We start from the raw sequence: 24,166 nt of genomic DNA, 5'->3' as shown, positions 1-24,166 counted from the left end.
ATTTTGCCATCAGCTGCATCCATGCCAACTCCCCACCTGTGGCATTGCACAGGGCACAATTAAGCCCATGGTCTCTGAATGCAGATGAAACGTGGCTTTGTGAAATAGTGTGGATCCTACTCTATCACTTCTCTCTCAGAGCAGAATTAGCTGACGGGAAGAGTGAATAGACCTTTTAAATAAGCACAGGTAGAGTCCCTAACAACTGGATCAGACCTCAGCCATTGTGCACCATAAAGCTGCACACTGGATACTTTGCAGACATGGGAATTTGCTAGTATTAAATTCACAGCTGGATCAATTCTTATGGTATTAAGCCCTGAATGTGCCAGGAGCATAACCAAGTACTCTTGGTCAACAGCAAAACATGGACTATAAAAGCTCTGGCTGTGATTTCCAAAAGGGCCTGAGAGACAGTTAGGAAACAGCATTGGCGGTGGGAACCTAACTCCACAATAGACCAATGCAGCATGCAACGGTGTCATGATAATTAAAGGTGTACACTGCACATCTTCTGCCATGAGACGTTCCAATATTGCCAATCCTAAGTGCGCAAAAATCATGACTGGGCCCCCCAAAGTCATGAGATTAGTTTCAAAATCATGATTATTTAAAAAATAATAATAAATGTGGGGTTCTTCTTATTTACTTTCTAGCTTTAGAGCTTTTAAGGTGCACACAGGTCAGGATTTCAAGCTCCTCTCCACAACTCTGAGGGCTAGAAGCTGAGATGCTCACATAATCAATCACTTGACTCCCTGAGCTGGAGTTTTAAGAAAATACCAGATAGTGTGAGACTTGTGATAAAAACAGGAGAGTTGGCAACGCTGGTTCTATGCATTAAATGTGCACAGAATATACCCCTTGGACTGTATCTACCTCTTGATTTGTTCCCGGAGCAAAACGCATGTAAATATTTTCATTCAATGGAGAATATTTGTGCTCATTAAAACTCACAAAGTGCCGAGAAGTTAGTGATCCATTTGGCGATGAGGGAATCAAAGGTGTGACCCATTTCTAAGAGCAATAACCTCACAGCATTTGAGCTCATTGCCTTTGTAATATAAGGCACACAACTTTACTACACCACACAGCTTGTTCTTCTCCCCCCCCACCCGTGACTCCTCACAGGGAAGTAGGCAGGCGAGACTGGCTCAGTTTGCCGAAGAAGTGAGCAGTGTCTCAATTTTGGGCTGACAATCTGGGACACCTTAAATGGGCCTGATTCTCAGGAAGGGCTGAGCACTTGCCCTCTGAAAAACAGGATCCTTTGAAGGTGCCTCAGTCTGGGCTCCGCCCCCCAGAATCAGGCATCTTTTGAAAATTTAGGCCCATTGTTTTTTTTAAATCTCTCTCTAAAGGCCCTGGCACACCTTTGGGGGCTGTACAATGAACAACAACGAGACCCGTGTTTCTAGGGCGAGAGGGAACGTGATCTACTGGGCTGAGGTGAGATCTGAGAGTTCTGCAGCCAACTGTGAGCCTGAGCAAGTCACTTCCTCCGTCCATAGCACGGGGGTAAGGATACGTACCGGCCCTCCCGCAGGCCGGGGGAGAATGGAAGGTGTTACTCGGAGCTCAGGAATGTTGGCAAAGTACTTGGAGATCCTTTGGCGAGGGTGCAAAGTGCTAAACTAGCCAGAGGAGACATCCCTTACTATCCGCACCTACCCTAGGAACACAGTCACAATTATACGCAGGCAAACAATCAGCCAGTGGGCCACAGTCAGACAAAGCCGGCTCAACCCCCAGCAAGTGCAACACCCGCCTTTGCAAACCGGACTTCATTTCCTTGGGGCTTTTGTTTGTCAGCAAGCAGGACAGGAAGGGCAGGGAGGAGAGAGGGAAGTGGGCGAGGAGGAGACCACAGGGATGGAGGGTGTGGGGGTAAGGCCAGGGGAGGAGGGAAAGGTGCTGAGGAGATGACTCAAACCCACAGGGATGACACTGGCTCTGACAGAGCTACGTGGAAGCTTGGCAGTGCCCATGGCACTTCACCCAGGCAGGGCCTCCAGGCCAGGGTGGGCACACTGGGGGGACGCTTGCCCTGCGGATGCCCAGGCTGTACCTGTTCGGTGGCTAAATAGAGGCTGTCAGTCCCCAGAGCCGCCCACCCACCCCCTCACCACCATGTGCGCGTGCCAGGGGGACAAGGCAGCCCAGGTGGGTGCTCTGCCTGGCGACGGGACAATAGCAAGGCGAGCATTAGACGCCTGCAGGATCAGTAGCAGCCTGCACCTGCAGCAGGCTCTGTTCCTGTAGCTGCGTGTTGCTATGGTAACTGCGGCAAGGGGTGGGGCTTTTGAGAGGGGAGGGGAGGCCAATGTACAAGCCAAAGGGGCTGGCAAAGGCTGTGGCAAGGCCCCCAGAAACGTGCCGGGCCCAGCAGGAGGGCCAGCTCTCCCAGCCCTACCCCTCGCAGCCAGTGGCTGCTGGGGTATTGTGTCTAGGTGAGAAGTAAATATGTGAATCAGCCTGAGTTACTTTTACCACAGACTCCGAGACGGTGGCTATATCATGAGAAATCTGCGCTTCCCTGCCCTGCATTCCTCTGACGCAAATCCAGCTAGATAGAGCCAGTCCCTACGCGAGGCTCTGTCAACACGGCTGTTTTGTAAAGGCCCTATCAGCCGCTTTGTTTCACTGCCCAAAACAGGCCCTATTTTATGCCTGCACTGGCCCTTGCATGCTGACCAAGGTGGGATCTCACCCACCACTTGCCTCTCGGCAGGACCACTGTTTTCTGGAGTTCAGGGGGAGAAAAGGATGTTCTGGGAAATGATCTGATGAAAATAAAAATATTTTTGCTTTAAAAAATTCTGTGTGGAGCTGCAAGCCAAGGGAGGTGGAGGGATGTCAGTATATTATCTGGTTATCTAGACTGCTAAGCTTTCTGTTACGTGTTTGCACAGCACCTCCCATGATGGGGCTCTGAGCCTTGACAGGCACAATTGAAATAATATTGTCTAATGCTTCCCCTTTTCACCCAGTGCTCTCTGGAGGGCTCACCTCATGGACTGTATTCGTACAAGATGCCACATTAAAAATAACTAACTGTAGCTGCAGCATGGCCCTGTGTAATTCACTCAGCAGCTTTGCTGTACATGGACCCAATCTTGCCAACATTTCTGCTTGTGAATATTCTTTACTCCTGTGAATAGCCCCACGGAAATCTATGGGATTGCGTCCATGAGTAAAGTTAAGTGTTTGCAGGATGAGGTCCCCGACCGGGAGGAAGAGCTGTGAATAACTTCAGTCTGCAAAGCCACCTCTCATTGTCCTCACTCAATTCTCTCCCTTAGAGCTCACCTCTGCTGCGCCGCCTGCAATAGCTCTGCAGCTGGTGCATGGGGACTGCTGCTTGTCACACAGCTCAGACCCAGTGGACTGTCACTGGGTGCTTGCCTTCACCTCTACGCTGCATCCACCTGCTGTCTTTCATTTTATACTGCAAGGGCCATCTTTGTATTACTTGCCTGTATACAGCTCCTAGCATGATGGAGCCCTGACTAGGGGTGTCTAGACACTACCGCAACACAAATAAATACCCAACATAATGAGGGCGGATGCCAGGTGCTGAGAGGGGCACCGAGCACTGGCCAGAGACTGTCCCGGATCCCTAATAAGCTCACACTACAGCCCCCGAGCCTGTGGAATTTCTTGCTGCTGCAGCTATCTAACCAGCTGCTGTTCAGCCCAGGCTGTGCGTGGCCACTCCTCCCCTGGGGAGTGATGCCCTGCTACAGCACTAGCCCCTGGGAAACACCAACGTGGGATGAGCCTCTGGGAACTGGCGATGCTGCAAACAGCCCCGGGGCCTCAGGCAGAGGTGCTGCATCCCCGAGAGACTCTGGGGGCAAAGGTGAGGAGTCGCCATTTGATTTGGTTCCTCCTGGTTCTTGATAAAATTACAAGCTATTTTACAAAGGTTTTTGCCTAATTAACTTTTAGCGCTTTGGCTGTTGCCAGCTCAGCAGGTTTATTTTCAGCATGTTTGTCTCTGGCGCTCCCTTTAGACTCTACACTGTAATCACCTCTCCCCTCCTACAGACTTACAGATAATGGCAGGTCACAGCGATTTTTGTGTGCGGCTCTGACCAGGTCTGGTGCGAGCTTCCCTTTAGTTCCCACCCCATCAGAGAGGCTTTGAATTGGGCTCGGCGACTCAGAGAACGCAGCGGGGACGTGCCCACGGCCAAGCTGCGCCCAGCAGGTCCTTAGACATCTAGGAAACCTTCGGGGCAGGGGGACACTCCGAGACCTATCATCTGTGCTGCTCCCTCTGGTCTTTACCGCCCCAGAAAACCATCACCTGCAGAGCAGCCTGCAATACTGAGCAGGGAGAAGCACTGGCCCTATGGAACCTTTGATCCTATGCCTCCCCTCAGGGGCCCGTGCCATCGGGAAAGCCAGTGGCTCTTTGCACAGAGAACGCTAGAGCCATGAGCAGAAGCCCTCATGGCATATGGCACTGCAGGGAAGGCCCATCCACTGCTAACCTCTGGCTGCTATTAAGGATCACCTCTAATAAAGGCTCTTCTCTTGACTTCCAGCATGGCACCACCCATCCCTTGTGGCAAACTCTGCTTCACTCATTTGCTCATGTATTCATTCCATGTCTTCAGTGCCCAATACCCATCACCTCCGGCTGCCTCACACGTAGCCACCTCTGAGTGCCTCATGTCCTGCCACAGTGGTGGTCGGTTAACACCCTGAGTGATACTTTATACAGGCAGCACAACCCTGGCTCTGGCAGGCCACACAGGCCAAGTGCATCTGTCCAGAAGGCTCTAGCACCTGCTGTTCCAGGAACTCCCAGCAGAGACCCTGGCAGATCTTAGCCCTTGTGGGGATGACACAGGGGAGAGCTGGCCTCAGCCAGCCAGCAGGACTTAAACGTTTCTGAACAGCACCTTGCACTGAACAGGCCGAAGCGAGCAGGAGCCAGGGAATTGCTCAGAGCAGCTCACCCCAAAGCAGCTCTGAATCCCAGGACACATGTCAGTAGGAGCAGAGGGGGTTCATGTCTCTAGAAACCAGGCTTCCAATCTCTAGCTATGCCGCCCTGACAGAAGCAGCAGGCCCTGTCTGTGTGTTTCTCCTGGCTCCCGGTGCCTGAGCACTCCTCTACCCGTGAGCAGCGTAGGGACCCTCTAGCCCACCAAGCCATCTCCACAGCAGTTGGGAGGGCGCTTCCCAGCACAGGGTGACAGGCGCGCTAGCGCTGCGTGAGCTAGCGTGCCAAACACTAGTGTGGTCGAGGTGGCACAGGCAGTGGCTTGGGCTGGCCACCCAAGTATGCACCCAGGGGATCGGCGGGCTTGTAGTCAGGCAGCTGGCCCATGCCAGTGCCTGTGCTGCTGGGCTATGATTTTTAACAAGGGGAGCTAGCCCATGTCTGTCTACCTGCACTGAGACACATGCTCCCACATACCCTGGAGGCTGTGTTTCACCAAGCTGAGATCCTCTGCCAGGGGAAGATTGGATCCCATATCCCACTGACTGCTTTGCTCCTGTGTGCATCTCTCTGTAGCTCCCCTGAATCTCTGACACCCCTTCACACTGCAGAGAACTGGTGCTTTGCAGCCTGGCCCCCTTCTCACCACAGTGAGAGATCCCTGTCTGTCAGAGAGCAGAGAGGTGTTCGGGGAGGATTTTCAACAAGGAGGCAAAATGTGTCTGTGGTGTAAACCCCTTATCTCTGGAGGGGTTACCCGGAGGCGGAAAGGCTTCCATGGGATACACCGTGAGGAGATGCAGTCAGCTTAAAAACAAGTCACATTCTGTCTGGATACAAGCTACACGCAGTCCCACTGTGCCTCGCGCCCCCTGTGAAATGGGGAGAACCATACTCCCTTTCTCCCCCTCCTCCTTGTCTCTTTGAGGCAGGGGATGTCTGTTACTATCTCTTCACAGCGTGCCTGGCACAATGCGGCCTCGGTCGTGGCTGTGGTCTCTCGGTGCGACTGTGCCACGAGTAAATAACAACAGTCTCTAATAACCGCTCTCCATGCTCCCACCAACCAGGGCAACGCGAGAGAGCAGCCGCTCCACCGTTCCCTTTGCTGGCTTTGTGCGTGAGAGCGCTTTGCATTCAAGCGTCTCCCCCGGGCACCCCGCAGAACTCAGCCCCTTCTGGGGCACTTACCGAGACTGAAGAGTATCAGGAACTTCAAACACACAAACTCTTGTCGATCCACCTGGAGCGAATGCAAGTGTAGGACCAGTTCTTGTGCCCTCAGGACCAGGTTATTCAGGTTGGACCCTGCTTGAGCTGCGATTGTCGCCATCTCCACCTGAAAGCAAAGAAGGAAGCCGGGCTCAGCGGCCGGGAGCATCACACACTGCAAGGGCCTGAGGAGCGGCGCGTACCCCACTGCGAGGCATCATGCGGGGTCTAGACCCCACAGTGTCTCTTAGCTACGCCCTGCCTTTGGAGACGGCATGAGCTGCTCATTTTAAACCCCCCTCCTGCTCCTGGCCCTAGGGACGGCAAATAGCCAACACCGCAGTGGGTCTGGAGGTGGACTTGAAAAGACTCCTCCGGTGAGATTCACCCTGCAGCACAAAGCTGAGGCACGACTTCAGTGGTGCCTAGGTCTTGTACTAGCCCTCTGCACCCTAAGGGTGTCCTCACGGTGTCCCCCACCGCCGTAAGACTGGCTGAATGGGATTTAGAATTATTCCCTCTCTCTGGCTGGATTATCACAGGGAAATGGCAGTGGAGGGAAGGGAACAAACTACACCTTGGCAGGGTTTTCAGCTAGACAAACGATAGCTACAGGGCAGCGTGGCTGCATGCACAGGCCATAGGTACTGGAACTAGCCACACCCCCTGGCTTGAAGCGGTTTCCATCATACGCAGGGTTTACAGTTTGGTTCAATGGCTCTCAGCACCCCCACTACACACACTGTTCCAGCCCCCCTGGCACAGGCGATGGATGTCCCTGATTCCCAGGAGGGCAGGGAGCAGCAGCCAATTCTGGCCTGTGCCTAAAACATTACAGGACAGAGGCAGCAGAACTGCGGAGTCAGGGTGAAATTCATCCCTGGGTAGCCAGTATAAACCCAGGAGACAATTTAAGCCCCACGGCATCCCAAACAGTGCTGCACAGGTCCTCTGGCCAGGATGAATCTCGCTTTAGAGAATAAACAGGGGTAACTTGGAGACAAACAAGAGAAAATAGCAATCTTCTGTGTTATTATTTGTTTTAATTTGTATTTAAAGAGGAAGCCCTCACTGCACAACAGCAATGCTGTCCTGGGAATAGCTGGAAGATCAGGCTGCGATTCTGGGGAGACTTTGTTCCCATGTTCCCTGCAAAATCTACTATTCAAACAGAGCTGGTCTGTTCTCACACCCAGTTTCTGTAAATACAGACATGACTGTTGATTTTTCTTATGAGAAACATTTTGCTCCAAACCCAAGAATTCTCCCCTGGCTGGAAGGCAGTACATGCCGGCCGCCTGTGCTCCGGGGATGGTTTGGGTCTATCTACAGATCATTATTTCTCCCCTTGTGCAAAAACAATTCCGGAACCCAGCAAAAACAAAACACCAGGCATCTGCTTGGGTCAACCTTAGTTCACGCAGGAGGCGGGACGGGAGGACCTTCGCCAGAGGGAAAGAAGTAAGACAAAAGTCACCCATTTTTTCTTCCCAGTTTGGGCTCCACGTAGCTGGGAATGCTGAGATTGTCTGAAACTACGGAGATGGATTTTGGTTCACATGGGCTCCCATCCTGGAGTCTGAAGTTCAAACGAGCCCCACCGCTAAGCTAAAGCTAAGCAACCAAAACTGCCCAGGCTGGCCTGACTTCAGCCCTGCAAAGCCACTGAGTTTCCAGTGGCTGCCATACAAAACCAGTTGGCCCATAGGCTGCAGAGCTAGGGGGGCCACAGCACGATTACTTTTTGGCCAGGCCAAACCTGAGTGTGACCCAGTGCACCATTTCACAACGTCACTTACTAAAATCTGGAGGGGGTGGCTGCATGGGCTGATGGGCCAGGGGCCGGGGGATTAGATTGCTGGGGGGGGGGCATTTAAGAGGGGGGTGTCGATGCCTCCCCCACTTTAAATGTTGCCCCGCAGCCCTTGAATTGGCCCAAGGCTCACCCAAAAGTGAACCCCCCGGCCGCCTCTAAACTCATGGCTCCTGGGTGTGGCCGTAACCACTGGAGTAGTGAATAAAGACCCCTGGTATGTGACGGGGATTCGCCGTCACAGCCCAGTCCACGTGATCAAGGCCAGGAAGTTTAAAAAGCAATCAGCTGCAAAGAAAATGATCCAGCCAGTTAATGAAGCCTGGCTCAGGCCCGCTGAGCTCCCAGAGACATTCTTTCTGCAGCAGCCAGACCGGCCGCAGAGGGGGCTCTGCCACTAGACACATCGGACGCAGGCTCCGGAGGAATCTCCCGTGCTAGTGGAGGGTTTGGGTGCTGGGGAATCGTAATTTACGTGGAGGTGTCCGGAGAGGGAGATGGAGAGAGGGAAGGACACTGGACTGGACAAGGAGGATGTTTGGGAAACTGGCATCCTCACGGGGAAGCGGACAACGAATGACTCTCCTCCTGCAAGGACAGCGTTTTGTTTTTATTCACACACCAGTTCAGGAAGGCTGGCCTTGTAGGAAAGGGGATCAGGATTGCTGGCTCAAGTCCCAGCTCCACCCTGCATGACCCTGGGCAAGTCCCTTAGCCTCCCTGTGCCCCAGATCCCCTCTGTAAAACGAGGATAAAAATGCCATCTCTGTGCTCAATTTAGGGGCGGGGACTGACTCTGACTATGTGTTTGTGCAGTCCCCAGTGCAGTGGGGCTCAGATCTGGGGTGGCACCTCTAGGTCCTACCATAACACACCTAAGAACAATGCAGGGCTCTGTTACTGTTTCTCTTTACATCTTGCTGCCTCTGATCCTAGAGAGATGCTACCAGACTCACAACTAGGGCAATGAAACACATTTAATAGCAACAGATTAACCAGCAGGCACATGGTGCCTTTCACATGCTTTCCTTTTGGATTAAAAACACTGGTTCTGACCCAGCGAGGAAGCAGTGGAATTTCTGATCTCAACTGGGTGAAAACAAAAATGGCAAAGAAAAGTGACTTTTCATCAATCCCCTTTGGGAATAAATGGTGAGAGGGGGAAGATTTTCCTTTGCAGAAATATGGCAGATTTGCAAACCCTGACGTGAACAGGGGCAGCAGAGTTACAAATCGGGAGGGAACCAGTCCCCATATCACCCGGCTCTGGTTAGTATCCCAAAGCATCGTCAGAGGCACGAGGCTGTTCCACTCTTTGTGTCCATCAATCCATCTGCAGCAATAATGCAGGCTCACTATTACCTATGCTCTCCCAGCCCCTTCGTGCTGTTGCACCACTTAGCAATGCAGGAATTGCAGTGGAAAGGTACAGTCTGCTGAAACACCGCAAGGCTTTTCCCAACAAAGGAGAGGACATTACCTCCTGGCCCGTCACAAGCAGCATGCTGTGCTCCTTCCCGTGCTGCACCTGCCTATAGATATGGTCAAACACCAGCAGCTCACTCCAGCAGTTCTGCAGCAGTTTCATCTGATCGCCTACCTGAAACACAGTTGCAAACACAGCCATTAAAACCTCTCAGATCTGCTCACAGGTTAGGGACCTGGCAACACAGTGCAGAAGGAAGGTTGGACTTGGATGCAAAGTTGTCAAAGGATGAGGTCTTGGATGCTTTTGAAATGAATGAATTCTCCCCCCCCCCCCCCAGCCCCACCCCTCCGTCCAGCGTCTCTGAGGAGAAGCGGCAGCAGAGTTCCCTCTGCTCTCTGACATATCCCCCACCCTCGGCTCATTCCTCAAGCCCTTCCTGTCAATGCCGGTCCATGGCCCATTAATGCATTGTGACAGTAGTGTGATCAAACGCACTCCTGGCTCCTGCAATCGGTGACAGGCTGAATTCACATTGTCAGCTGCAAAAGCCCACGTATGAATCAATGTCAGATTTGGTGAGGGCCTCAGTGAGCTTCCCACGTCTCACCACGCTCCCACCACGATGCACAAGGGGCACGTGTTGGAGCAGAATAAGGCAGTTCAGCAGCAGAGGCAGCTCCCAACAGGGCTTTCCTCACGTGCAATGACCCCCAGCAAAGCAGAGCAGTCGGTCAATTTCCCTTAAATACTGTATTAATTGGACTGTATACAAAATGCACAATGCTATTAACAGAGAATTCCCCCGCCCCGCCCTCCCCAGTGCAGTAGCATTGGGTGAGTCAGCATAGCTGGAGCCATGGTGCATGCGTGTATGTACACCTATAGATACAAATGCACACCTTAGCTCCATCTATGCTGACTCACCCACCACTACACACACACATTTATATATGGCTTTGAGTTTTCCAGCTATGTTGGGTCATGGTCCACATCCCACAGCCAGTGCGCTGGAGAGATATGGGTCTGCATGTGTGTTTGTGGGCTGTTCTGGAGTGCCAAGATGGAAAACAAACTGGTGGACCAGAAAGCATTTTACATTTACCAGCTGGAAGAAGGGAATGCAAAGCACTTTGCATGGAGAAGCGAAATGCAGTTATCTGAAGTCAGACAGCATGTGACCAGCACAGAAAGGCAGGCTGGTCCAGCCGTCAGGCTTTGGACCATTTCAAGTTGGGTGGTTCTGGTTCAGTCAGCTGAGTTACTTCTTCCCCAAAGGCTCAAGGAATTAGAAGCTGCCCCGGAGTGCAAACAGCAAAGAGTGAAGGGCAGGTGTTCAGTACAGCAGAGTTGGGGAAACAAGTGTGGTCTTGTCACTGAAAGAGACACAGCGATCCGCAGGCACCACTGTGACAATTAACATCTTAGCATAAGGAGTTAGTTTGGCACAGCCTCACTTGAAAGAAATACATCAGCTAGCTGCATCCTTCATCTCTAACCCAACTCCTCCTCCTGCAGCAGAGCGTGGCAAGAGGCCTTCTGCCAGCAGGACGCGCTGTTCAGTGCCCTCACTCCATTAGGCACAGTTGGACTAGTTGGACACTTGATGAGCTGAAGTGCTCTGTGAGGGCAGGTCAAATTTTTGCTGGGAATAATTTCTGTTAAGCAATTATCGAATGGAACATTTGACCAGCATCACCCCATTCTGGTGGGTTAAAACAGGTCAGGTGCGAGATTTGTACCTTGTTTTCTGAGCATGTACGTGGAGAAAAGCAGCATTTAGCCAGCTTGGTCCCCATGGCTTCGTGGTACTCCTGCCTCTCTTGAACAGCATTTCCATGGAACACAATCGGTGCCAATTAATTAAAAAACCCACCTTTTGTGTCTCTGCATGGAGACTGATGGTGTCAGGGGAGAGGCAGAAATACCCCCCAGCTCTGGAGTTTGTTGCAGACACCAAAGCTCCTGGCGTGTCATTTTCAGGGGGGGCTCTCTCATTTGGTGTGCGCAATCTATCCCAGCATGCCCTGTGGCACGTCACTTTAGATGTGTCTGTTATCACTACACAGGCACATACAAAACAGACTGGATTAGACCCCGGGTCCATCTAGTGCCTCTGTTTTGCGTTCGTTCTTCTGGGCCTGCATGCCCCCTAAATCCCACCAGAACCCTTTGAGTGCTCAGGAGGGCCAAGGCTGTCAGCCGTCGGCACAGGGGTGAATTTCACCCTCTATGCACAGTGAGTGCTGGCAGGACTGGCCGGGACTCTGTGGGGACACGGCAAGATATTCACACCAAGCGAATTTAGAATGCGGAATCGCCAGAATTCACCTCTGCCTTTTGCTCACCCAATCAGGGAACAGAAACGTATGTGACTTATGCAGCTTTTCAAAAGAGCTCCAATTTCAAGCAGTGACTATGGAACTTTTTGCAGCCGTCCAGCCCACCCGTTGCCTGAAGCGTGTTCATCTGAACCATCCAGGGGGTATTTTCCAAAATGCAGATACATTTATGGAAATTGCGATCTGCTTGTGGGCAGTCACCTAACAGGAAAGAGCTAAATCTGGTAAGTGAAATGTTAACTGCAAACAGCTCACTCCACTCCAGCCAAGGCTCCTGTGCTCTATTCCCAACGCTGGTCGAGTAACTTCACAAGCCACATGGAAGGTGACAAGTCACTTATGTGCTATGTGCCTCAGTTTCCCCACCTGTACCATTACATAGTATGTAATAATACCGCTCTTCCTTCTTTCCCTCACAAGGGGGCTGCAAGACTTAACTACCATTTCTAGCACTATTGATAATCCCTCCAAGATAGACAGCCTCAAGAATGCACAGCGGCTGGATTCTACCTGCAGTCTGCAGAGGTGTGTCTCCTCTGTACCGTGTCTGCAGGGACTGCCTGCTCCTCTGAGCCTGTACAGCACCAAGCGCGTTGGCAGTGCTCAGTGAACCCTCAGGATACAGTCCTGGGAGCTCCTCAGACGAAAGGCACTACAAGGTGCAGAGGTACTGAGGACACGGGAAGTTGCAATGCACTCAGGAAACAGAGACCCACACGGTACAAGAGAGGGAAGGAGCCAGCCACTGTGCAAAGCAAGCACCAAGCTGGGCGACCTCCACCCCCACCCGGCTTCGAGACAAGTAAGCTTGTTTCATTCACGCTCTTATCAGCACTGGTTTGCCTCCATAAGGCAAGAATCTCACACAACCCGTGCACAAATCTTTAACAAAATGACTCTTGGACGCAGCCCCTCGCCCAAAGCCGCCGGGAGCGAGAGAATGCAATGTTGTTGTTTTACACAAAGGCTTTGTGTCTCCCGGGAGGGAGCTTTGGCTACTTTTTAAATGAAAGAATACAGTGTCCATCCTTCCCTCGCCCAGGAATGTGGGGTGGAGATGGCCTGTTTTGGGGAGTGTAGTTGACTCCAGGCCCGGAGCGCATTCTGCAGGCAGGCCTGGGGGGTGCCTGGAGCTCAGGGAGGAAATGCAATCCTCACCTTCAGGGCAGGCAAACTGTATTTCCGGCTCCAGGACTTGCAAACCGAAGTGACCTCTGCCTCTCAGGAGCCTCTTTTCCTGCCTCCAGGCATTCTTCCCAGCTGCTGCCACAACATCAGCAAACTGCAAACCACAGCAGCCAGCAGCCACAAGAAAAGCCAGGTAGCGCCGATGCTGTGAGGCACCCCGTTTTCGGCATGGGCACCTCTGGCTCCTTTGGGACTGGTTTGGCCCCTGTTCCTGTTCAAGATTGTACACAGTCTAGAGAGAGAGGAAGCAGTAATGAGGCTGTCTCTGGGAAGATCAACAGGGCCAGGAGCATCTGCTCACAGCTGCTGAACAGAGAGGGGCTCCTCACTCACTCCTTTAACAGAGGAGAGAGGAGAGCTAAACCCGAGAGCCAGGTGCTTAGCTGGAATAAATGGGTGTAACTGAGCATCTAGTCCCAAAGCTGCAGCTCCCAACACTTCCCAATCAGGGCCGGCTCCAGCTTTTTTGCCGCCCCAAGTGGCAAAGAGAAAAAAAAAAGCCGTGATCGGCGGCTGCTCTCCCGCGCCGCTTCATTCTTCGGCGGCAATTCGGCGGCTGGTCCTTCCCTCCGAGAGGGACTGAGGGACCCGCCGCCGAAGACCCGGACGTGCCGCCCCTTTCCATTGGCCGCCCCAAGCACCTGCTTCCTTCGCTGGTGCCTGGAGCCGGCCCTGTTCCCAATGGCACACAAGTTAGGCCCCACCTCTGTGATTTAGGCCCATTGCTAATTGTGATCCAGTTCTACCACCTACCCACAGACCCCCATTCACTCAGTGGGCTCTTGTGGGCCGCTTGTGGAACAGAGCAGTGCGGGTTGCAGAAATCAGGTATCGAGCGACCAGATGCCACCTACTGAGAACAGATTCCACGTTATTATGTTTAGAACCGTACGTCTTTTCCAATATATATGGCATTAGACTGGAATGTATCCAACCAGCCACATGCACCCGACAAGGATCCTTCTAAGGGATCAGAATAACTGAAAGAACTAGTCCCCTTTTCAGGTTTAAATGCAAATAACCGGGTCCAGTGCAGCAGGCACAAAATACAGCTTTTGTTTTCAAAAAATTACAAAAACTAATACAAATGTTTTCATGATTTAAAAAATAAATAACAACTGGAACAGTTATTAGTTTGCATTTAAATGTATCCCCCTCCACTCCACCCCGGATTGGAAGCCCAAACACTGCTGGCCAGGCAAAGAGAAAATAAACAACATCCGAAATAAAAAGCAAAGTCGGGGGGGTTAATTCTTTCATCATGACTTTGGTGACATGCTCAGGAGATGAGTTTGCTGCACAGACACCCTTTAATTCTAGGAAATCTGGGGCTAGATTTTCTCACAAATCCTGCTCCCATCAAGGCACCACGAGTGTTGCCAACTCTTGCCATTTCTGATCCAGTCTGTTGTGATCTTTGGTGTTTTTCAGGAATCTTCGAGAGCCAGGGGAGAAATGAGAATCTCGGCTTTCGTTTAGAAAAAGAAGTAGAAGGTTCTAGCCCTCATGGAGAAAAGCCTAGAAATGGGGGCTCTGCTGACGAAAAACCAGCAGAGAAATAAAAAGCCCCCCACATTTCTTGTTTAAAAATCTCCTCAATTTTAAGCCAAGCTCATGATTTTGGGGGGCCTGGCTCAGGGTTGGCAAAACTGAGACTTTCAGACACACTCGGCACCCAGCAGCTCCTATCGAGAACAAAGAGGAACCCCCCCGCCACACACACACACACACACACTGTTCTCCGTGGGAGGTGCTGGGGGCTGTGCGCTTGTGAAAATCTGGCCACTAGAGCACAGAGGCCAAGCCATGCCATGGAGCAGGCCCTCCCGCTCCCTGCGCTGGCCATAGCTCGCTGCCTGTCACACTCACCAGCCACTGTGCTGCCCCTGGCGCAAAACAAGCAGCTTTGGGCAGGGGAGTTCCCCGGCTCCTTCGTCTCCGGCGCTCTTCCCAGAGGGACTGGACACAAGTAAACTCTTCTCCAGCTCTTCTCCTCCACGCCCTCCTCCCCCATCCCTGCCCCCTCCCTCTCTCTCTCCCCCCACCTCCCCAGCCCCCTGCCAAGCCTCCAAATATGCCTTTCTCCCATCCCAGCAGTCACCAGCCACACACTGCCTGCTTCCTTGCTCCAGCTGGCCCCAGCTCTTCATGCTGCCCATGCAGAGCCAATTCCTCACTGCCCCTAGGCCCAGGTGTGGCCCATCCCAGCTCTCCCTGCTGGCTCCTGGGAGAAGTCAGGAATCAGCAGCAAAGTGAGGGGAGACAGCTGGGGTGGGCTTCCCCCGGGTGCCAATCTGCCCTGCCTCCTACTGGCCACACACTCTCCTCCCCTGGGGCTGTAGCCCTAGGGCCTGAATCTGCACTGGCCAGCACCTCGTGCGCAGGGAGCTCACACACTTGCCGTCAGGTTTGGCCAGTCTCGGACAGCCGCTTTGGACAGGTGCAGAGAGCTGCACAAGGTGCTAGGCAATGGAGAACCAGGCTCCTAGCAAGCACCGCTGGGGAGCAGCCAGAGGCTGCAGGGTTAACTGCTATTCTGCGTCTCTCTCCCTGGGCGCCCCTGCTTTCCGCGGGGTGAAGGACACTGCAGAAATGTTGCTTTGTTTAACGTGCAGGGGGGGAAGGAATTCTGCCGAGATCTTCCCACACTTTGCTCCATTGTCAGCCCAGCTGCCACGGCCTGGGTTAGCAAATCACCAGGATTTGGGCAGTGAGGAGAGAGGACAAAACAGCAGAGCTGGATCCTGATTAGACCGGTCAGGGTCATGGCAGTAAGGCACCTGAATCCGGCCTGCGTCATCTGCTCTGGGGAGCAGGAGTGAGTCACTAAGGCCGGAGTTCTCCCAAGGGCCAAGCACACTGGGTGCATGTTGAGGGCTGAGTCCTTTGGAAATCTGGCCAGAAGTGCCACGGTGGGAGCTGCTATTGAAAAGCTGGACCCTTGTCTTGATGCCTAGATGAGTCCTGAGCTCTTCTGAAATCTGAGCCCCAGTGGCGGGTGCTGAACCCCTGAACATCTGGCCCTGAGCTCTGGTGAACATCTGGCCTTGTGAGACGATACACTGTTGCCAGGGAAGGAGGAATGGGAGAATTAGCAGACCATGTGTGAACCTCAGGAGTTCCAAGTTCTGTAGTGAACCTAGAACTTATGGGGTTTCAGTGGGTCCAAACCTAACAAGCCAAAATGAGTTTCCCCCTCCCTTTTTCTATAGGCTGATCCATCTGGTAGCATGAAGGATCCTGGTTCTAAATGATTTTGTGAGTGGCTTTCAATCCCCATAGGGAAGCCACCCTCGTCTTATCCCTCAGGAGGGAAAGAACCCACATTACTGTATGCTGTGGGCTACCGAGCGCCGCTGAGCACTTTGGTGTGAGATAAGAGGGAGGAAAGTGTATCATGAATATGAGGAATACCTCCACCGAGAATGAATTCAAGTCTAGTAGAAGAGGCTTGCAATGCCATTGCGTTTGCTGCTTTTAATAGAGGGAAGACAAATGCAGTGCCATGGGACTGGATAATATCGTCATTCTGCTGAAAGGGCTGCAATAAACCAGCGTCTGTAGATTGCAAAGGGAATAGACATCAGACAAGAAAGAGCGTTATCGTTTCTGTGTCCAGCAGTCTTTGAGAATTACCTGGGTTTATTTGTGAAATGCTTTGGGTGAAGTTCGAGTTCAGGAGAGATGGACGGACAGTGCTGGGTACAGACAGACAAAGTGCAGGAAGCCTTTCCTGGCGCTTCCTCCACACTCAGCTCTGCCAATGCGGCTGGATCCTCCCCCTCTAGCACCCCAGCAATGCCAGACATTTATTCCAGCTCTGCTAGTGTCCCTGGAATGCACAGCAGAATGTGCAAACCTTTGTTGTGACTATACGTGGACCCAGAGGGCTTGGAAGTGGGGCTACCAAACTCCAGGATTCAGTCGATAAACGCTGTCCATCCCTACTAAATACATAGTGAAAAATCAGTGGGTATCCGGCGGCCCCATCACATGTGCGCTAGTGCTGGGAGGGACCCACTGCCCTTGAGCACTCTAGTGCTGCAGAAAGTGTAACCTGGTGCCTGCCCTTCCTTTGGGGCAGGGCAGAGGGAGGGTAGAACTAGCAGCATTGCAGGCATGGCTGAATGCCCCCGAGGAGGCGTGTCCACATTGGTGTGGTTATGGAAACACTACACTGTTAAAACCTGCTTTGGATTTACCATGTAAGTGGGATTGAAATGTGTTTGAACTGGGTTCCAGCATCTCTCAACAGCCTTGGACTCTGCAAGGCAATAGCACGGTTCAGACGTGATTAAAAGCAGTTTAAATCCCTTCTATGCTGCAAGATCAAACTGCATTCTACCCATGTCATGCGCTACCAGGTTATAACGGGATAGGGCAGCAGGGACAAAAATCACAATCAAACTCTCTGAACTCCCAACATCTGTATGTAAAGGCTCCTTCCCTTGGCTTTCCCTCTGCCCGTTGAAACATGCCCATTGACTTTGGACCATCAGCCCCATGAATCTCAGTTGTTGGGGCTTTGCTTTGGTACATCTCCATTACAGATACAGAGGGTAGAGCTCCACAGAGAGACCATCTCCATAAAACCTGTGAATTACCAATCTCCTCTAACAAGAAGAGGACTCTTAATGGATGGCCATTCATAAAACAGAATCCGTCAATCATTTCTTGCAGAGATGACACGCACACACATACTCTTCTAAAAGCTAAGCAAAGAGTTTTCCTATTTAATGTCAATGCTTTTTAAACAAGTACTTTATCAAGGACCTAAGACACGCTATCTTTAGAGAGCACATTCTTCATTTTAAAAGAAAGCATCTAACCTGTTCACAAAACCCAGTAACGGACATTCCAAGACCTGGCGATCACCCAGCTGCTGCATCCACAAGAAAATTCCTTTATGATTAAATAAGGTTTTCTTTTGGCATGATCGGAGCTCTACATAAAAATCCATTTACCTGTGATAAATGGTCTTTGGAATAGAGAGGGCTTGGGAGACAGGGCAGAAGCTATTTCAACACACACAACATAACAAATTACCAGAGACCTGGTGTTGCTATTAAGAGGCACAAATTGTTTAAAGGTCCAGGCAACACGGTCACCTAATGCAATAACTTGTCACTGCTAAAAGTCTGGGTTCAAAGCTAGTAAAGCTTATATAGCGAACAATAAAAATTCCCTAGCAGTTCTTCATACTTCCTGAGAACAACATGAAATTTAAAAGCCTTGAAAAGTATTCAGCTTCACGAGTTATCTGAAGGGACTTTAACTAACATGTCTAACGATTAATCGTTTTCTTTTAAACCCATATACGAATCTCAAGAATTGTCGATGAAGTGCCTAGATCAGCATTCTGCACGTTCCTTAGCATTATGTTGCAAGGAAGATGCATTCTTCTGCATGAACAAGAAATGAAGATGGAAGATGGATTATAGACACCTCATAGCCTCACAGCGCTAAACACTGGTGCTGTTTTCCCCATTATGGGCTGTCTAACAATCACTGAAAGGATCTGGGCAGTGAAGCTCCTACATGGCTCAATGACACAGGCTCACATTTTCAGCACACACCTAAGGCTCTGTGGACACACAGCAGGAATTACATGCCAGCCCCCTGCCCTAGGTACTGCTTCAGAAAGTCATGCCCAACATTTTCATGGGGTTTAGCCACACACGTTACTGCTTTTCAGGGGAGATGTGCAGCATCCAATATGCAGTGGCTGGGTTGCAGCTCCTGTCACTGATACCAGGAGATAAGCCCCCAAAGCTCATTTGCTTTCCTTTGCCCTATTCCACCTCCCATCTTCCTCGTTTCCAGCCCAGCCTGGCTTTTCTCCTTTCCTCCTAATCCTGCTCTGGCTCTGCCAGGCCTCTCTCTCCCGAACATGCCTCCCACCCTGTGAATTCCACCCTCCTTTCTCTTGGCCCTACCTGTCCCAGGTCTGCCCATCTGCCTTGCTAGGGCTGATCTTTCTAAATCCCTCTGAGTGCAAGGAAGGCCCAGAACGTGGATATCTGCAAATGCACAAGTGAGGCAGACCGCAGGAAGGTGGACGTGAGGCAAAGCTTCTGGGAGCATTCAAGGCAAAATTAGCCAGGTCCATGGAGTGGAGTGTACAGCATGCAGGGGAAGAAAGGGACTAGCTGACCCACAATTGGCTGTTGAAGGGAGAAGGCCTGTAGGTCAGGGAGAGAGTTCAGATTTTGCGAACCCCATCCCTGCCCAAGACAGGACCTGCCTGTGCTCCTCCCGTGAAGGAGGGCTGATCTCAGAAGAGCTGCACTCCGAAATGGCCGAATCCCAGCCTGGCCCCATTAGTATGTCTTTAGCACCAGAAGCATGCTGGGCAACTTACAGAGCAGGAGGACAAGGTTCAAGAAAGCTCCAGTGCTCCTTCAATCCCCCACTTTGGCAAAGACTCCCTGTGTGACACTGGGCAAATCTCCCGGTGCCTCAGTTCCCCCTCTGTCTAACAGCCCTGACCTGCCCCACAGGGTCAACGCAGCAAAGAGCATGAAGCTCTCGTATACGGTGGTGATGGGGGCCAGAGAAGTACCTCAGACAGCTCAGATTCCCTCCAGAAGCAGCTGACCCACTAAGAGCTCAATCCTGGGGCCTCACTCAGCCTTCCAGGTCCTGTTGAACCCTAAGGGTGTTTTGTCCCTGGAAGGACCTCAGCCCAAACACTGACGGAGAGGAAGGAATGGGACTAAAGCAAAGAGTCTCAGCCAGGAGCTTTAGCACAAGCCTTGCTAGCTCCACCGTGCTTGTGTTGGGTTTTTCGGTTAACTTTTCTCTGCAGGGAAGTATCAGGTTCACAGCCATTGAGGAAGAAATTCCTTAGGGGGCCTTGAGGGCTCCACCCTGCATGCTGGGAGCCCAGCGGGGCTGAACGTTTTCCCCACTGAGGCATGACAGCAGCTCCTGGGACTCATGATGGCAGGAAGGATGCATGTGTTGGGGGAGGGGCTGGGGCGTAGCTTCTCCATTACATGAACCAAGTGACATTTAGCAGAGGATGAGGCTGAGTCTAGGTCTCACTGTCTTCAGAGCCTTCAGCAGCAACATCCCCCTTTTCACGGTTCTTGTCTCCCTTTCCTGGGGACCGAGTGGCTGGGCAGCAGTTCCGCAGAAAAGGACCTGGGGGTTACAGTGGACGAGAAGCTGGATATGAGTCAGCAGTGTGCCCTTGTTGCCAAGAAGGCTAACAGCATTTGGGGCTGTATAAGTAGGGGCACTGCCAGCAGATAGGGTGACCAGATGACAGAGGTCAAATACCGGGACGCGCGGGGGCAGAGCAAAACAAAAACAAACAAACAAAACAAGCCGGTGGCGGAGCAAAAAAAAACAAGCAGGCGGCGGAGCAAAACAAAAAAACGAAAAAAAATGCCGGAGCACAGGAAAAACTGGGAAACCACCGGCAGCTCCACGCCCCGCCCACCCCCACCAGCTTGCCTCTGCTCCGTCTCCACCTCCCCCCTCGGGGAGGGAGGGGGGCAGCATGCAGAGAGCCCCCCCCCCCCCGCCAGAGGGACCTGCTAGGGGGCCAGGTGAGTCCCAGGCAGTGCTAGCCTTACCTGGAGCGGCTCCCAGGGAGCATCCAGCAGGCAGGTCCCGTCCCTCTGGCTCCTAAGGTTGCACGGGTCGGGTCGGGTCAAGGGGGGTGGGGGGGCTCGCTGCAGGCGCCTACAAGCCCCGCCCCTGCAGCACACAGTGGAGACCTCCTCGCCGTCTCTGTGCGTGCCTGGGGAGTGGGGCTGCAGCACTCTGCAGGCTCCTGCCGGCCGGCGGGCGAGCGCCGGGAGTTCAGCTGCGCTGCCCCAGACCCAAGAAAGAGGTGAGCTGCGCCGGCAGCGCCAGCTTGCGTCCTCCACAAGACGGTCCCCCGATATCGGGACAAAGTGCGTCCTAACCGATGTAAGGTCGGGACGCGGGACAAGTCCCCTAAAATCGGGACTGTCCCGATAAAATTGGGACGTCTGGTCACCCTACCAGCAGATCAAGGGACGTGATCATTCCCCTCTATTCGGCATTGGTGAGGCCTCATCTGGAGTACTGTGTCCAGTTTTGGGCCCCACACTACAAGAAGGATGTGGAAAAATTGGAAAGAGTCCAGCAGAGGGCAACAAAAATGATTAGGGGGCTGGAGCACATGAGGGAACTGGGATTGTTTAGTCTGCAGAAGAGAAGAATGAGGGGGGATTTGATAGCTGCTTTCAACTACCTGAAAGGGGGTTCCAAAGAGGATGGATCTAGACTGTTCTCAGTGGTACCAGATGACAGAACAAGGAGCAATGGTCTCAAGTTGCAGTGGGAGAGGTCTAGGTAGGATATTAGGAAAAACTTTTTCACTAGGAGGGTGGTGAAGCACTGGAATGGGTTACCTAGGGAGGTGGTGAAATCTCCTTCCTTAGAGGTTTTTTAAGGCCAGGCTTGACAAAGCCCTGGCTGGGATGATGTAGTTGGGGATTGGTCCTGCTTTGAGCAGGGGGTTGGACTAGATACCTCCTGTGGTCCCTTCCAACCCTGATAGTCTATGATTCCTTGGAACCCGCCTGGTTTTTCAGAGCAGACTCTTTCACCTTTTTAACATTGCGGAGGTTAAAGCAAAAGGTAACAGCACGGCCCAGCCCAGCCATAAATCAGGAGCCAGAAGAGTGGCTGCACAAGGAATACATCCAGCACAGTACTTCTCCTGCAGGGAACATCTGCAGCTCCTTCAGGGGCAAGCACTGCCACCTCTGCAGGTCTCTGGGGCTGGTGTGCTGGCTGCGCTGTTGCATACGGAACATGCAGGTTCTGCTGGAGAATGTAATGCAACATTAGAGCCGCAGGCGGATCTCAGAAAGTGACCTTTGCCAGCGTTACATTTAAGATCCACAAAATGTCGCCAGCACCAGCATCCTGCTGACCTGTGACACCTCTTTAGATTTCTCACTGGAGCTCAAGGTCTCCATGAACAGCTCTGCAGCTGACACAAAACGCAGAGGAGACAATGGCATGCTCAGCTTGTGCTGTGAGTGCTGACCCTGCTTGCTCTTCCCGGCATTGCTGTGGTGCTGCCGCAACAGTAGGTCTTTTGCCAGAGTTCTCACGCACCCACTCTGGGAAGCTTTCAGCAACCCCCACCAAAGGGACAAGACCAGAACTTCTAAAACCAGAAGCACCGCTTTGCCCTGCCAAGCCCCAGTGCAGAGCAAGGTGCCAGGAAGTTCCTCTTTGTGATGAACTATGATTTTTAAAAGTCCGACTGCTGAGTTATTTTTCACTTCTTCCCCCAGGGACTCGGGCACTTTCAGACCCTTTCATCAAACAAAGAATGCAGATGGTTAGTTTCATTTCTGTGGCGACATGGAGGACCTTATAGGAAAACGTCATTGTAACAGAGAGAATTCTGACCTACTGCATCAAATCACTGTACATGGAGCTGGCGTCTTTGAAAAGTGTACCAAAGATGGCTGACAACTGTCTCTCACTTCAGAGCTGATGAATTCAAGGAGCAATCTGTGGTATTTTTGCCACGTGCTCTATCACCTGAATGTTCTACCCAACATCTTCAAATGTATTTGGTATAAAGCAAGAGTGAATTTATTAGTTTTGTACAAGTTGTCTGCCTTTAACTTTCCCTGCATATTAGAAAAGCCACATGGCAGGCAGAAATAATGCTGGTGCTAGATAAAACAAATAATGGTTCTAATCCTGTTTTGTACATCTGTAGTACTTCCGTGGGTGACAAAGCACTTTCTAACATGCCGATTAAAGGGTTACACCACACCGGTGAGGTAAGAATTATTATTTCCATTTTACAGCTGGGAAAATTGAGGCACAGAAAGGAGAAATGGTCACACAGCTAGAGAGGGGCAGAGCCAGGGATGGAACCCAGGCGTCCTAATTCCAACACACTGAACCCGTTTTGGTCCTCTACTGTTCTCATCATGAGATGATGAAAGACAGCAGCAGGGGGTGAAGGTGACTCCTATTCGCATCTGACAGAACTAAGCCCGTATCCTCCTGGCAAATGTCAATAGCACAGAACCCACCCTCAGGACTAGCCTCCTTGTTGGCAGCCTCAGCTGAGGGGCCAATGAATAAACAGTCCCTAGAAAATGAACTCTACCCTGCTCCTTGGAAATGGCGCCCCTGCCTGGGCTTGCACTCCTCTGCCCACGCTGAACCTGCTCTGCAGTAAACTGAGGATTTCAGGCCCCAGAGCTGTCAGCTCAGCATCTGCCAGGAGCACCAGAGTCCACACATCTGGTTTTAAAGCTTGATTTCCCTTGTGAACGTTCCCAGGACCTTCTCCCCAGTAACCTGGACCCTAGATAGGACAGAACTCGCTCTGGGCAGCTAGAAGGAAATTTCAAGTCCGTGGCTGTGGTACACAAAGCCACCAGTTTCTTTGATGTGCCGATGTGATGCGCGGGCTGCGATTTACAGGCTGGATGAGTTTCCACTGCAGACTGAACAGAGAAGCAAACGCCTTTGATTTTTGGACCTCCAGATGGAACGGAATTATTATTGGCTTCCCCGTCCGTTTTCAGTGACAGCAACCCCCAGTGAAGGACGATCCACACATGCAGTGGCTGGGCAATGGAGGAGGTTAAATAAGTGCAGCGAAGTGTAGGCACATCACCCTCCAGTGCCCACACGTCACATCTGTTACACTGAACGCAGCTCTGCCCAGGGTATGGGAGCAGGGGCGGTGTCACCTGAGAAATGATAAAACTCTGCTTTGGCAGGGAGTTAGAATTCATTTGTGCTGAGGAAGCATTTGCACAGCTATTGAGGAGGGTGCTATGGAAGGGCAAAGAGTCATTATTATTAGAGTTGGTCAAAAAAGGGGGTTTGTATCAGCTTTTTTGTTTGTTAGGGTGATGGTGTTTTTGCAAATGTTATGCAAAAAAAAAATAGTTTTTCATTTATTTGCCCTTTCTCTCTCTCCCTTTCCCCCTCTTTTCCAGAAGCAAAATGGAAGAAAGAAAAAAAAAAGGAAGAAAAGGAGAAAAAAATGAAAAACTGGAAAAAATATTTTTGAATATAATTTTTGTTTGTTTGTTTTTCATCAAAAAACTGGAAAACATGAAACTAAAATGGTCTTTGCACATTTTTGTTTAGGAAAAAAGGCCAGTTTTTATTTAAAAAAATGGTTTTGAAATAAAATATCTCCAGCTGTAATTATTTCTCAGGAGGGTGGTGGCACTCGTGGACAAACCTCGGATTAA

The 24,166-nt window shown here is 51.6% G+C and overlaps 1 protein-coding gene across 1 annotated transcript in view; it reads right to left on the bottom strand.

Annotated features, from left to right (window-relative positions):
* NR5A1 (nuclear receptor subfamily 5 group A member 1) overlaps positions 1-24,166 on the bottom strand; it is a 56,702-nt gene that overhangs the window by 7,898 nt on the left and 24,638 nt on the right. Inside the window, exons 5-6 of the mRNA XM_065418798.1 lie at positions 9,463-9,582; positions 6,149-6,296 (exon numbers count right to left, since the gene is read on the bottom strand). Of these exons, the coding sequence (XP_065274870.1) occupies positions 6,149-6,296; positions 9,463-9,582 (268 nt within the window). The remainder of the gene's footprint in view (positions 1-6,148; positions 6,297-9,462; positions 9,583-24,166) is intronic.

This window comes from Emys orbicularis, chromosome 18 (genome assembly GCF_028017835.1).
Source record: "Emys orbicularis isolate rEmyOrb1 chromosome 18, rEmyOrb1.hap1, whole genome shotgun sequence".
Classification (NCBI taxonomy): Eukaryota; Metazoa; Chordata; order Testudines; family Emydidae; genus Emys; species Emys orbicularis.
This window is presented reverse-complemented; position numbering and strand designations above follow the sequence as displayed.